This window comes from Coregonus lavaretus (assembly GCF_964263955.1).
Source record: "Coregonus lavaretus genome assembly, chromosome: 3".
NCBI lineage: Eukaryota > Metazoa > Chordata > Actinopteri > Salmoniformes > Salmonidae > Coregonus > Coregonus lavaretus.
This window is the reverse complement of record NC_139990.1, coordinates 33240806-33256624: the sequence shown is the minus strand read 5'-3', so window position 1 is coordinate 33256624 and position 15819 is coordinate 33240806. Positions and strand designations below refer to the sequence as shown.

Sequence of the window (15819 nt, the reverse complement as noted above, 5' to 3'; positions counted from 1 at the left end):
CTTGTGTAATACTTCATATTCCCATTGGTTGAAATTATAAATAAACTGTGAGACTTAAAAGGTAATGTTACCTACCTGTCAGACTCAGAACCATTTGACTTTGCTAAATGAGGTAGGCAAAGTGTTTAAGTTTGCAATGTAGGCCTACTACATATAGTAGGGTCTGCCCAAGGTGGTTATTTAATTGCTATCTGAGTGAAAGTGAAATGTAAGGTCCTCAACATCCAAATAGGGCATAAACTAACCAAACAGAGCTCTTTTCCTATACAGTATCCAAAATAATGTATGTTGCCTAAGTATGTGTGCTTTATGGCCTCATTAGTACGTCAGAGCTCAGAGGTTTACTCCTCAGTAGATACATTTGGAACAGATCTTCACTGCTTTTACTACATTTTAGGTAGTCCAGTATCTGCACCTACTCCGGATCCCTACTTGTAACGGATCTAAACCGAGCCAACTGAGGTCTTACTTGATTAGGTTTGTTAAATGCGCTAATCGGATTGTTTGGATTTAATGTCTCGCTTAAATGTAACCTGTCATTGTAAGTAATATGCACTAATCGGATTGCATGTCAAATACTGCAACAGTAAATGCACCCCAGTTAAATGTTATGTCTATGGGCCTACATCATGTTGGCAATGTCACCAGACCTACACAAAACCAATCACTGAAATTGAGGAATGAGAATCAAGAATAGAATGTCATCCCAATGGAACCCTATTCCCTATATAGTGTACTACTTTTGGCCAGTGCACTTTGTAGTTAATAGGGTGCCATTTGCTACGCATATAGCCTAAAGTTGGGAAACCCTGTGTTAACTGACCACTATAAAGTGGTTGTGTTGGAAAGCTATTATACAATTTACTTCCCTCAGATTGGGTCGTTTGATTCTGCGAAAATCATGTAATCGATATATCGACATTGACGTAGTCCCTACTGCGAATAAGTCTGGAAAAATAAATCGTTAATAGAATAGGTCCTAATACTTCTTAGAAATTCCCCTCTTCGACCTGTACCACAGAGGGCGTGCATCTCGCGTCTAACAAACAAGAGGTGGAAAACTAGGCGCTTTGTCCTCCCATTGGTTCTCACTCATAGCGGGGCGTGGTTAATGATAGCAGGCGTTCCACAAACATAGAAATCACGCAAGTTGTTGTTCATTCACTGCGGGCTGAGCTTGATTGAAACAACCAGGTGTTATTTTGCCGAGTGCTTCGTTTTTTTCTTTCTCTTTTGAAGCTATTGCTTGCATAAGTACATTTCCTTAGTAAACAACCTACTCGTTAACGGGCGCATATATATTTTCCATAGTTTGATTTGTCTGCAAGACTCACCGGTTTTTCTCTGCACGCATCCTCCTCACTCCACAATGGATTTGGTCTGGAGCCTGTGCTTCGTTGGGAGTCTCTGCGCTTGGTTTGCATCTGCAGAAAGGCACAGCGTATATTGGAATAGAACAAACACCAAGTAAGTTAAACTTTTTGTGGTCGCTTAGGTTTATTAGTCATTATATTTCATTACTGTTCATTTGTAACAGTTTTGCAAATCCGATTAGCGAATGTAACAAAGTAGTAAGCGAATGTAACAAAGTAGTAAGATACAATCGATCGGCAGCTGTGATTGTTACTTTCATGATTTGCTGATTTGATTGTCGGCTAGCTAGTCTATGCGCAACAATGCTACAGTAGCCTACCTGTTTATGACTGTGCATATCGATGACTATGCAATAGCCTATACCTGTTAGTGAACTGCATTAATGTGATTGTTCGGGTATTTAAATGCATTGTCGCCTACTTCCTCAACTGGTTTACATTCTGAATCTACTGAATCTGATGGAAATGCATATATGCAGCTGGCCACTGTTGTTGTCATTATAATGCAGGGCAATTACAGTATCTTCTTGGTCACTGGCTTCACTACTGCCTGCTGGAAACTTTTCTACAATCTGTCTGTCTACCCGCTTGGAAAGAGTTGGTAGTTACACATAGTTATGCCATAAATCTGATTTATTGATATGCTACCATCTAAGTTACACCACTTTCAAGGACAGATGGTTATGGATTGGGAGGAACATTATTATTAGCACTACCTTTACACCAAGACTAGCAACTATTAGTTATTAAGTGTAATATCTATGTAATAATCAGTAATAATAACATTTCCTATTTAAAGACCCAACCAAACTAACAGAAATGTAATTCCACATTCCATTTGTATCAACAGATATCACCTTTTAAATGGGTATGCCTATCTTTACCCAAGGCGTTAAAACAGTCACCCAGAGACGTGACCATGGTAGTAAATTCTCGAGGAGGGCAGTGGAATATTTCAGTGTTGGTTTAAAGGTGTGAGTCCGTCAGTGTGGTGTAGAAATATTGGTTGCAAAACCCATTCCCTCTGATGGCGTTGATGTCTCAATTTTCATTAGGCTGTCCACTAAATCACTGGATCTACGATGGGCTGACGGGACAGTACAGGGAGACATATGACGGTTCATATTTCAGGTGGTAAGATGAGGAATAATGGTGTAATGATGAAACCGAGGAGGTAACTTGAAGCCTGCCCAGTAGGTCATATTATGGGAGTGAGATGGATAGCTTGGGAAGGAGAGATTGAAGCCCAAATTGTTGGGGTTTGGAGCCCACTCTGAATAGGTAGAGGTCAATTAGAGTTATGGTTGATGGTGGTTGGGGTGAAAATTTGGGAACGTGTGGGGGGGTGAGATTGAAACACACACACTTAGACACAAACACACTCTGGCACAAACTCACTCACTCAATCACACACACAAACAAGGCAAAGCCCAATCAATCACAGCAAGGCATACACTCTCACTTGTATGCAAACACGTCCTGTCTTGTAGACACACACACACACACAAATATATTCACATTCCTACAGTACTAAACTTAGTTTCTCTTGCTGTGATCCATTGAGATTTCCCGTAAGGCAATGCCACTGCAGTCATTGTTCTCAGAAACACATCCATGTCATAATCTCAGAGAATGAAGTTACCAGTCCCAGATGTAAGCGTGTTACGTCAATGCAGGGACAACAATGATCGTCATTTCTCCAAATAAACACGTAATCCCCACACTTTTACTGGATATCTGCACTAAATCTCTCCCTCTGGCTGCACTTAATCTCACATTCGCAGAAGTAAAGGAGAGTTCGGGAGAGAGATGTTTTTTCATTAATTCTCCTCTTCTTTTCTTGTTTTTCTCTCAATCTGTTTTCCCCCACCCAACTGTTGCTTGATAAGCTTCTGTTGTTGATTTGTTTGCCTCTCTCTATCAGTCATTTTTTGCGTCAACTCCCTCCCAGCCCTCCCCCTCTCCCTCAGTTTGTGTGGCCTATCAATCAATGGTCGTGATTGGAAAGCTATAGTTCATCTAATCGACAACAGACTGATCATCTCGGTCAGTTAGGTGGAAACAAATTACGCTGTCTGCTTCCCTATATGGAATATACTGTGTGTGTGTCAGTTACAGATGCTCTACTATGCATTGGTGTGGTACTATGTAATGTTGACTGCAAGGTCGCAGCTGCTAGTGAGCGAGCTACCGCTGTGTTTCAGTCCAACAAAGATCTGTTTCTGACAGTGCATTGGCTGGGTTGTTGTGTGCGTGCCTATATGTGTCAACCTGCAAGCTTGCATCTGAGGTTAAGAAGGGCTTAATCATTCACATTGGTTCCCAGAAGTTGCTCTATCAGTATGCGTTGCTCTCTGTGTGTGTCCGTATGCATGTGTACGTGTCTGTGTGAAGGGTGTGTCCCATGCGGGAGGCAGTGTGTTAAAGCACAAGCTCCTAAATCACTGACTCACTCATTGGCTCACTCACACACACACATTAACCCAGACTTCCACGCTTACACACTGCTGCACTGCATTGCTGTGATTGATGTTAACATTGTCTCTAGTGCTCTATGGACTTCCTAACCCCAAAGTAAAGCTATGCTGTAGCCTACTCATTCAGCTTGCTCCTTCTCTGGGTAAAATACGTTTTTTTTTCTTCTTCTGACAGAGCATGAGTAAACCTCCCTCTTCCTCCTCCCTGTACCTGTCTCTCCCTCTCTCCACCGCCTCCTTCCTCATTTTGGCTTGGTTCCCTGTTCAAGCTGATTCAGTGGCAGAAAGTTCAACGTGTTCAATGTTAACTCTTTCCTTACTCCCTCATGCTAGAGTGAACATTCTCTCTTTTTAGCATTTTCCCTACTTTATTTACACCTCTTTTCCAACTTAATGGCTTTTTCTCATCACATATTTCCAACGTAATCACTTTTTCTCGCTGCACATGTAATATTTTTTTTGGGTTTAATCTTCTTCGTTAATGTTTGGCTTTTTCTAACCCAAATGAGCTCTAGGATATTTTCACTCAAATTACTTATATCTCTATAGCGTATTTCATCCAAAGAAGTGATTTTTATGGTGTATTTGCATTGAATGAGTGATTGTTATGGTAAGTTTCACCCATATGAGTGATTTTTGCAAGCATTGTCCAGACAATTTGGCTGTTTTTGTAGTGCTTCCCATACAAATTGGGGGAATTCTCTTCACAGAGTGCCTCAGAACAGAATAGTAACTGGTGTGACTGATTGGGGTTCAGAGTGCACACGGTGATGAAGTGCCATTGCCTCTATCAGTCTGTCAGTCATTCTGTCACTGCGGTGGTCTCTGAATGCTGGCCGCCACTCAGGCCTCCCCTCTTCACACGGCTTTGGAACTGCCTCAGGGAGATTCATTCTTCCTCCTGTCTCTGGGTCCCCCTCTGCTCACTCTCTGCCTTTTATCTCAACTTTACATGCTGCCTCTTTTCAGTCTATTATTTCCTCACCTCCTACTCTCCTTCTCTAAAAGGAGAAAGGAGGAAAGAAGGCTAAGAGGTGTGTGCATGTTTTATTGTTTTTGGCACCCATAGCCATTCGCCACTAGGCACTTTGCCCTCTTTCTCTTGGCTTTACCTCTCCTTTGAGCTTTCCCCTCCACCAGCCACCATGGGTTTTTCAATGTACCCAAGCTATTTCGCCCCCTCTTTCAGTTGTTTGGCTCACTCTGTATGCTTTTCCCCTCGTGTTTTTTCATGAGGCAATGGAAGTGGTTGAGCCAGTCTAAGAACTCTGCTCTGCCACTCTGAAAGGAGTGAAATTGAGAAAAACAAAGGTGTGTGTGTGTAGCGAGAGAGAGAATGGGTTGGCTAGCCACGTCTTCGGGTGACAGTAGGTGGTGTGCGAGATGGGATTTCTACATTCTCTAAGCAATCTAAATTGTATCGCCCTCATCTCCTCTTTTCTGCGAAAAAGGGCAGTTTTCCCCTTTTCTCTCGAATCCCTATTGTTCCCATCTTTTTCCACCCCCTTTCTAGTAATTTCTGGGAATGTCTCTTCCATCCCCACTCATTCTCTGTTTCTCCATCTCCCCCAAATCCCATAATCTGCTCCCTAATCTCTGTCTAGTAAATTGGAATCAGAGAAAACACGCTGAGATTGCGGACTACTTGTAATCTGCTGCGATAGGCTCAATGATCAGTGGGGTGTGTAGACAGTATTATAGATGATAATCATCAGTTAAGCAGACTTTACCTCGACGACCATAATGACAGGTCAGCCGATTTTTCTTCAATAATCTTCATTGTCTTCTGTCTGGGTCGGAGACAGAAGGTTGCTACATTGTATTGAGCACAGTAAGATAGTGAATCAGGCCAAAGGTTTTCACAGGGGTAGTATGTGCATGTTTCCCTATGAGTGTGAGCTTCCTGGCCTAGTCTTTTCCCGGGAAATGGCATATCCTGTCTACACAATAAACAATACCATTTTCACACACTTGCACACGCAACCACTGAACCCTGTACTTATTACTTTTGCTACACACTGAGGAGTTGATTATATTTTCTCAGGGTCATTTCAGAAATTAACAAAATGTGTCTCCTGCCAGTGAGAGTAATTGGATGAATAGTGATTGATAGTGATTGGTTGTTTGATAAGGTGTGTGTGTGTGTTCCACTGGTTTTCTCTCCTCAAGATTTTCCTTCTGATCATTTTCACCTCAGTCAACCCCATGGGTGTCTCTCCTGCCTCTTCCTTATCTATGCGCCAGACTTCCTCCTCCTCCTCTTCTCCATCTCCTCCTCCTCAATGTTGTACAACCTTTCAACCCCAAGTACTGAGTATGAAAGACTTTCCTGGTAAACAGATGTAGTAATTTGGGAAACATGGAACTGTGTGTGTGTCCAGACTTGTCCAGCTACATAGTCATTGTATTTGCGTGCATCCATGCATTTGTAATGAAGTGTGTAGGAGAATGTGTGTGTGTGTGTGTGTGTGTATGGAACTCCATGGGGTAAATTATTGTAGCTGAAAAAGGGGCATTATGTGTGTAATGTCGTGTAAATAAGGGTCATTGTGTGTTGTTTGTCCTGTTGGTGAAATGGCTGGACTATGGTTGTTAACTTGTTCCCACAGCGATTGCACGCATATTGTCTACAGTATGGGCCCTTCTCGCTCTCCCACTGCTTCAGTTACTTGTGCCCCCTGGAGGTCAAGATGTGTAATGATGACCTCTGCATTGAATAGAATCTCATCTCAGCCAAACCTACTTGTACAGTCTCAATGCCACTGGCAGGCAAACAATGGTCAATGCTCACAGACTATTATACTCTCTGAGGAATTCATTATGCTACAAGGCTCGACTGAGCGAGGATTGGGGATTTTTTTTAATAAAAACAAGGTTTCTCTTGCGGAAATCAATTTGGCAAAATCGATTTTCATAACACAGATATTTGCCTCTTGATAAATGTAATGTCAGTGGTGACCTTTTTGGTCAGGCTCTTACAGAAGTACAAATGACTCTGGGGACTGTGTTAGACAGTTGGAAAGAGCACACATGTTTATCTAACTCCCCGCAGTTGTTCAAGATAAGGCAATTATGTTGCTGGTGGACTCTGGGGTTACTTTGTCGGAGGGAAGGAGTTAAAATCTTTGGCCAGGGGTGCTGTCAGAATGAACAATGGTAAAGTGACAGAGAAAGGAGAGAGATTGATGACAGAAGTCAACACAACCCAAGAATGAACCTGCGCCTCTGAATATTATGTTAAGAGGGAGGGGCTAAGAGAGTTGGACCATTCTTGTTTCTATTAACTGTGCTAGCCTCTCTACAAACGGTGGGTCACAAACTCACATATTTGGCATTCCAACAAGGCCGGCTCTGATTGGCTTGGCAAGTGCTAGGGGCAGGGGAGGGGAGGGGTTGGAATGAAATATGGATTTATTGGTCTTATTGAGTGATGAAAGACAGACAGGGAGAGGGTTGGGAGATCTGACAGAGATGGATGGATGGAGAGATGAAATGAAAGAGAAATGTAGCTGTGTAGAAAAACGTGAACCAGCACTACAGCACAGCCGGACTTATATTTCAGAGTCGCTCTCTTCTCTCAATCTCTTAACTGTTTTCCAGAGTATAAATTCAGAAAGAAATGCCTCCCCTTTCATCTATCTTTTTTAACACCTTTCACTTTCCCATTTTCCCCTCCATGGTCCTATGCGCACACACACACACACACTGTGTCCAGTCCTTTTTGAAGTCCCAAAGTCCAGAGTAATACCCCCTCTCTGTTTTGGAACAATGGACCTAGGGCCCCACCCTGCCCCTCTTCCCTGTCTCCCCCACTCCTGTCCCCCCTCTCTGGGCCTCGGTGTCGGCTCTAAGCCCTTGTATTAGGCAGAGTCTGGTGCCGCTGAATGGACCCGAGCTCAGCCGTTGCTCCACCCAATAATCTGGGCTCGGACGAGCCGATTAGGCGGTCCCCGGCATTCCGATCCACTCATCCGTAATGCCGACCAGTCACCTCTTAGGACGTGTTAGTGTGGCATTATAACCCAATGGGAAAAAAAATAATATCAGAGGTAAGCGTAATTGCTCAAGGGTTGAGTGATGGGCGATGGCTCTAGACTAACATTGGTCTCACTCTATCAGGGTGAGTAGTAGGGCTTTGATGGGGATTGTTCTGTAGTGTCACAGTGTTCCGGTGTTGTGAGCTTGTCAGCTGGTGGAACCTCATGTGCTTTTAAATAGACTAAAACTGAACCTCAAAGCAGGTGATTCTCCACACAACATCCATCTCTGGGCTTTTAAATGCACGGGAGCAGCACATTACTTGCTGACCGTGTGTGTACAAGACCCTCTGGTGCTGACTGTGATTGTCTGACCTTTGATCCTGAGTGAGCCCTCCTCCCCTCAGAGGTTCAACATTCCACAGGGCAGTAGAGTGCAGAGATGAAAGAGGGAGGGGGTAGAGGAGAATAAGAAAGTAAAACACTGGCCAGAGAGATTAAAGTAGAGAGATCAGGCTCCTGCTCCCGAAGAGGCTCTAATACATCAATAATTCACTCTGGAGGAGGAGAGGAAGAGGCTCGAACAGTCTGGAGTCTATTTTTCACTAGACACAACACACAGGCAGACACAGACGCACAACCACGACATTCACTGTCTGCTATCGATGTCATTCATTATCCCCCCTTATCATCACACAGTTTCCTCAGCAGACCCAATACACACACAAACAAACATAGTTGCATATCTGTCATAGTTCCACAAGTCATCCATAAGCAGAGAATGTCACCCCTCCCTGTAGTTATTTCTGCTCAGGCGCTAAACATTGCTGTCATTAAAACTGAGCATCCCAGGAACAACAGAGAGTATAAATCAGCTCTGTAGCCATAGTGAGAGGCAATTCAGGCACCATTTTCAATATGGAGTCTGAAAGGAAGAGAGTGAAGCTTTTTAGTTTGCCAGAGTAATGGTGACAATGTTTTACGTTGTTAAAAACTTTTGAGTCAGGCATTATTTGAAGTGCCTTTAATCAGTCGGGCTGCTGAGGACCATTTAATGCCAAAGCGTTAGAAGACAAAAGCCCCCAGGATAATTAAACTATTTACAATTAATAAAGGGGCCCCTCAGGGGTGTGCATTCATCCACCTGTTCATTTTGGTTAGTGAGATATTACATCAGATGAGGGTGTGAATGGTACCACTGTATGAAATGGTAGTATTGATGAAGCAACTGCAACACTCACACACAAAGTTTAACACAGATCAAAGCCATTCGCAGCTAGAGGCCCCTGACCCTCTCATTCACATGGCTCCCCCCTTCCCCTCACTCCCAGCCTGAGGGGGCAGGGTGGGGGGGGGAGGGGAAGCATAATTACCCCCCTCCAGGGTGACTTTAATACCCCCTTTTTGTGTTTTAATTGCACCCCCCTTTTGATGAACACGTGGGATGGGGGGGTCTGTGTGTGTGTGCGTGCTCAGTCGTGTGGTTACTGTTTGAGGAGGATACTAGGTCAAACACAGCATACAAACATGTTTGCTCAATAGTATTATTGATTTAGCTGGAATTGCGAGTGGCAGGCAAAATGACCACTCTACAGTAGAATTTGTAAACAGTGTGTGGCAGCCAGACAAACTGTAGATAAGAACTAAACTGTCCTAGAACACAGTCAGTGGAATAATAATTACTGGCACTGTGCTTAATATGCTACTATTATGCAGCTAGATGGTAGTTGACGCGCTTCATTAGTATACGGAGAGAAACAGTTGCTCTTTTGACCGGCCCATAACTACTCTTGTCACAGTGCCGTTAATCTGGTCATCTGCATTGAGAGAAAGCAGGGAGGCAGAGAGGGTTGTGCTGGAGGGGAGGGTCAGTGGGCACTAGCGGCTTGGAGTTTGGAGCCACAGCGTCTGTCCTTTAACCAGGGGGTCCACCGCACCGGCAACAAGCAACAACACCAGCCAATGAGCGACAGGGGCCTCTCTCTGCTCATGCACTTTGATCGTTACTCACACATATGGACCTTGTCACACCAACATACACTAACCCCCCCCCCCCCCCCCCCCGGAACACATCCCAAATGTAACTTGTTGCGTTCATTGCTTTCATGGGGTGAAGCTGGAATTCTCAACAAAAAAACAAATACCCTATAGCCAAAATGGCTCCAATGTGGAGTTTTCATTGGCAGATGTGCAAATACCCACCCCAGGGCTATGGAGCAACTGAGCTCTCACAGAGCTGTGTGGTGTAAAAGGGTGTGGATATAACACACCACACAATAGCTGGCTTTGTGAGAGTACCCCAAATGCAGAGTTGCACATGTATTCATTGCAAAAGCAATAAAACTCTATCTAAGACACACATTCGGGGCGCGTGTTGTGAAAACAGTTTAAGCCGGGTGAGTTTACTCCACTTCTCCGTTACTCTGGGCACCCTGGTGATGCAGACAGATTCAGGCAGGAGGAGTTGGTCATGGAGAAGCACAGCTTGAGTAACTGAACACTGGGTGAGGGGGGTGGTGGTGTCACTAGAGCTAGCTACTGCTCCCTCCAGGTTGGTATGTGGTGATGGATGGGGATGAATGCATATCTCTGTGAGAAAGAATTACGGGAAAGGAAAGAAAGAAAGGTAGAGAAAGAGAGGGAGGGAGGAGGGTGGAGTGTAGGTGATTTTTACTGGGTGGATCTAGGGGCCTCCTTACTCTACACTACTACAAACTAGGTCCAGGAGAGATACTTGTGGAGTGTGAAGAGACAGATACAAATCTCTCTTTAAGAGATGTCTCCCACACTAGGGGACATCTACACCTCATACCCCCCTCTGAGTGGAACAGTGTAAAGACAAGGGTCCTCCCACACCACATGTTCCCTAAATAATTACCTTAATTACCTTAATACCAGTAGACAGCATTCTTTCTCTGTTAGCCAAATGGAAAATTAAAGGCTTTTAAAATATCCATATATTTGTGACTCATTACATTTAATCAAGTTTGCAACACTATGTGCAATATGGTTTAGATGAGAAGCTCCTGTATAGTTTGAATTGCTATCGTTATTTAGTTTGTCTATATACTATGGCATTTACAGTATGCTAATAGCTGCACTCACACATGAAGCATGAATCACATCCAAGGCTAGTGTGAACAGAAAAGTTGCAAATCCGATGTTGAAGAAAGATAGATCTCACATATTTTACAAATGTAAATCCACCCTAGGACTGCTGTTGTAAAAAGCTTGGAGAGGAGGAGTGGAGGGATGGTGGAGAGGCAGACAGACAGACAGTCTGACTGTCTCTGCTCCCTGTGTGTGTACTATAATGAGAGGGGGAGTGTGGCAGGAGACAGAAACAGACAGGGACCAGACGTGTGTGTCTGTCTGTCCGTCTGTCCTTAATGAAAGGGGGAAATGCTCAGAAGAGACCTGGCCTCCTCATATTCATGCCTCTCAGTCTTTAGGGTGGTGGCGGTGGTGTGTGTTTGTGATTAGGCATTCTGCATCCCTTGTCTGTGCCTGCCTGGTGTGTAGCTCTGGCTGCAGTTTAGTGTCGATACTCATCTCCCGGCCCGGTGTCCTGACTGACTGCTAATATTTTTCTGTAAACATCGCTGGGTTCCAGGAGGAGCTGGGATCAATGTGCACTCAGGATTAGCTCCCAGCACAGCCCAGCGCTTCTGCTGCTGCTGTCCACAATCATCCATATGTATGCACACATCCACCCAGCTCACTTCCCCACTTAGTGTTTTCTCCCGGCCTGCTGCTCATGCCTCTCCGTCTCCTCCATGATTTCCCCTGTTGAATCCTGGGCTCACGTCATTGGTCGCTACATAATCACAAATTTGATAGTTGTATTTTATTGCCGCTCAGAAGCCATCGCCGTACTTATCAATCCCGATGCCACTTGTGACTCAACTAACCCCTTCTGTCCCCCTTTGCTCTTCATCCTCAGGTTCCTATGGGACGACTATGCGGTGGAGGTGCGGCTGAATGACTACCTGGACATTGTGTGCCCCCACTACCCGCTGGGCGAGGTGGCATCGCAGGACGCTGAGCGCTACGTGCTCTACATGGTGGAGCGGGAGGACTACGACGCTTGCAAGCCTCAGTCCTACGACCAGATGCGCTGGGAGTGCGGCCACCCCTTCGCCCCCCACGCCGCCGAGAAGTTCTCAGAGAAGTTCCAGCGTTTCACCCCCTTCACCCTGGGCAAGGAGTTCCGCCAGGGAGAGAGCTACTACTATATCTGTAAGTGTCAAGCTAGCAGATAGTCCACTATTTATTTATCCATGTGAATTAATTATTTCTAGAGAATTTGTAAGAGAACTTAAAGGGACACTTCAACCCAAAGTCAACGTATGCTAGATGTTCTCAGACCTCAAAAGTAGTCTAATGTCAAAATGAGAGTGGGATGAAAGTCCCTTTAAATCAGGAAAAATGTGACGGGAAAAGCACTGCAGACGATATAGAAGTGTATACAGTCAAGTTTGACCTTATGACCCTTGGCAAAGTTCCCACACAAATAAGTCGCCATCTTGAAGTCTTCTGTTACCATTCAGTGAATGTTAGCGTGCTATGTTGTGCATTGGTGCTCACATGCTAGCTAGCTAGCAGATAGCCGGTGGCCCAGTCACCCAGAGAGAGTCGATGACGTGACCCTGAGTGTGTTGTAATTAGATGAGCGACGGGACACACCGCCTGCTCACAGATGGCTGCAGGCCGCGTGTGTGTCCATGCATGTGTATCTGTCTGTCTGTCTGTGTGTGTGGAGGTGGATTAAGGCTACACAGGAGGATAAGTGCATTAGTTTGTCTGTGATTAACGCTTGTCTTTGTTCCTTCCCCTGTCCAGCCAAACCTCTGCACCACCACGGACAGGAGTGCCTCAGGCTCAGGGTAGACGTCGTAGCTGCTGATGGTAAGTTTTGCTGCCCTAGTGGTTGGGTGGAGAAGTGCACTGTATAGGCTTTTGTCTGCGTCCCATAGTGCACTACTTTTAACCAGGCCCTGGTCAAAAGTAGTGGACTATATAGGGAATAGGGTGCAATTTGGAATGTAGCCTTTGTTTGATAATGATGATGATTTTAGCTCCAGGCTGCAGTAAGGCAGAGGGATTGATTGTTCTTTTTCTCATCCAGGTTCTCAAGAGGCCAGGGTTGCAACTGGAGGAGCTGCACCTGGAGCTGGGGGTGGAGCACACAACGCCTCTAACAGACTGCCTGCTGGTATGTTAATGAACAAACCATGGACCAGTTGGACTCTCTATGGGCCAGTTGTACTTGACCCTAGGACTGAACGTTTGTGGCCAGATGATACTTAAAGATATTTCAGTGGAGATTCTTCATTGATCATGCTTTTTAATCCAGGGCTAGGATTAATCTGTGTCTGGGAAACTGGCCCTTGAAGTTCAGATTAAGGATGGGTTAACATGTACTAATGTATATTCTATATTTTCTCCATACAGATGACCCAGTGGTAATCCTGCCAGAGGTCCAGAAAAGCGTGCGGACAAATTTGGCAGTCTCGACAGCGTCCTTCTCCATCCTCTCATTGATGGTACCAGTCTTATTATTACTGTTGTAACAGTGAGACTCTGAAAGAACTACAAATCCTATAGACTTGGAGGGACTACAATGAAGTTGGCCTGTGGGGAACCACAGACACAGAAGACAGTTCTCAAAGCCCAGTGCTGGTCACTGGGAGAGGGACCTTTTTAATCTTGTAAATACAGATGGACACACATTCGCTAAGTGTGCTGTGTGAGACTTTGATTGGAGTTTTGTGAGGAGGAATTCATCTTTGTCCTCTCTTTTTTATGATGTCAGTATTTCCTGGACAGATTTAGTTCTATTTAATGTTAGTATTTGTTTTACTCTTCTCCTCCAAAAAACATGATTCATTTTGGGAAAAAATGAAGAGGAACCTAATCTGGAATGGATGAAGAACAATCACTGAAGACGAAGCTAATGGACTTTCCTATATGGACAACTGTTTGTATTTTATATGAATTTGTATTAGAAAAAACACCATTTAGTGCATCATCTTCTCTAACCTTTTGAGCCAAAGAATACAGTGATCATCTCTCCAGTATGTAACTATTCTATTCCAACCTTGACTATTGTGTACTGTTAATTGTATTGTTATTGTATTGGTATTGAGTGGCACTAAATGTCCAAGTGATTCTTTGTCAATGTAGCACCGACAAAAGCAGGGAATGTGTTAGCTACCTATCAATGTTCCTGTGCAGACCTGACCATATGCTTTCACAGCACTAACCATACAGCACAACAACAGACATGCAACACACTATTCAGTTGTACAGTCTGACTGACACCACAATGCAGACTCATAAAGGGAGACACTACATGGAAAGGAACGGTGTTGTGTACATTTTGTGAAAATAATTTATAAAAGTTTGCAGCTGAAAGATAACATAATACTGTATGTTTAACAAATGCTATGTTTACTGTTGGAAAGTGAGCTCTCTCCAAGTGGGAGAATGAGTGTCTCAGTGAGAGAGTGAGACAGAGAAGGTGTGCGAGGGAGAGAGGTCAAACAAAATGTTAAATCTGCCAAAATCAAACACGGATATGTTGTGTGTAGCAGCGGAAGGCGGGCCTTCTCTGTTTTGTCGGATCATGCACTCGTACTGTTTAAACTAGATCACCCAGACTGATCTATACTAACCACAGCACTCGCCAGAGTGTTTCACTATGTAACACTGTTTGTTGCATCTAATCTCTACTTCAATCACTAAAAAGTTAACCAAGTAAAAAAGGAAGACATTTTATTCAAAGACATAGTTGTGATTTGATTGGACATAATTTACAATTTGGTTGCATTTTAATGCAATTCGGCATTTACAATAAAGCAAAGGTCTTGGGAAATACTGCTCTGGTGAGGTTATAGGACTACACTCACTGAAATCACAAGACACGGCACCAATCTTAGCTGCCAAGCTCAACTTACTTCACAGGGTGGTTTGAACGACAGACACAACGGTATATGACTAACATAATCCTTTTTGTTCTCAGAAAGCGTGTTACCTTATTTTGTACATGTTGAAGTAAAGTGTATTATATGTATATATAGAATATTATATAAAGAACCCATTTGATAAATATGATAAATGTGACATTTCCATGTGAAATAAAATATATATTTTTGAAAATGAGAACGGCATCCTTCCAATGGTTTCTCTTCCCTTTCTCTGACTATCATTTTCCACATTTTTTTCATTTTTTCCCATCCCTTCTTAAAATGACCCGATTTCCATTATATTACAGTAGAAAAAACAGATCAGTCGATAGCTGTAATAATGGTCAGTCATATTAATATTGAGTTAAATACAGATGTTCACGACAGTTTTTCCAAGGCCAAAGTCTTGGCTCATGACAGGAAAGGATTACAATGGAGACAGAGCTGTGTATGTCATTATTCACAATAGGCTTGGCCATTTTGGCAAGGAGGTCCAAAACCACAGGTATGATCCTACTCTTGTCTTTTTATTTCAACTTTTGTGGACCTCCACCCATATCTACCCCTCTCCCCCTCATTTGTCCTTCATATCCCCCTCTCTGCTATCCCATAGTAGTCCTCTCCTCCTCTGTTTGTATTTCCATCCATTGTTCTCCTCCCTCTCTCTCTTCACAGAGGAGCTTTACGGCCGTGACAGTAAAAGCAGCTGTGGCACCAAAGTGTGGTGGTGCCACAGCACTCCCCTGTGTTTTCAAAGTGATTGTCATAAATTAGGCACAGCAGACGGTTGACCCTTCAGAGAGCCTCAACATAATGGGAGCCTGTAGAGGAGAATTGCTCCTCTGTTGACTCCTGACTCGCTCGTCCACTGCTCTGACATAAGTAAACGTGAAGAGCGATGAGGAACAAGTGTAAAATCTTTATCACCCGTACTGAATGTAAGGGCAGTCTAGACACTGAGCGAAGACAAGAAAATGCATGCTGAGAACAATGTCTTCAACAAAAATCAAATTAAATTGTGTTT

The 15819-nt window shown here is 43.9% G+C and overlaps 1 protein-coding gene across 1 annotated transcript; it reads left to right on the top strand.

Moving 5' to 3' along the window:
* The first annotated feature begins 1159 nt into the window (after positions 1-1159).
* LOC311110034 (ephrin-A1-like) lies at positions 1160-14588 on the top strand. The gene is made up of 5 exons (XM_084152963.1): positions 1160-1467; positions 11771-12066; positions 12670-12735; positions 12956-13042; positions 13282-14588. The coding sequence occupies exons 1-5, from the start codon at positions 1370-1372 to the stop codon at positions 13398-13400; spliced, it is 666 nt and encodes a 221-aa protein (XP_084009089.1). The 5' UTR covers positions 1160-1369; the 3' UTR covers positions 13401-14588.
* The last annotated feature ends 1231 nt before the right edge of the window (positions 14589-15819 follow it).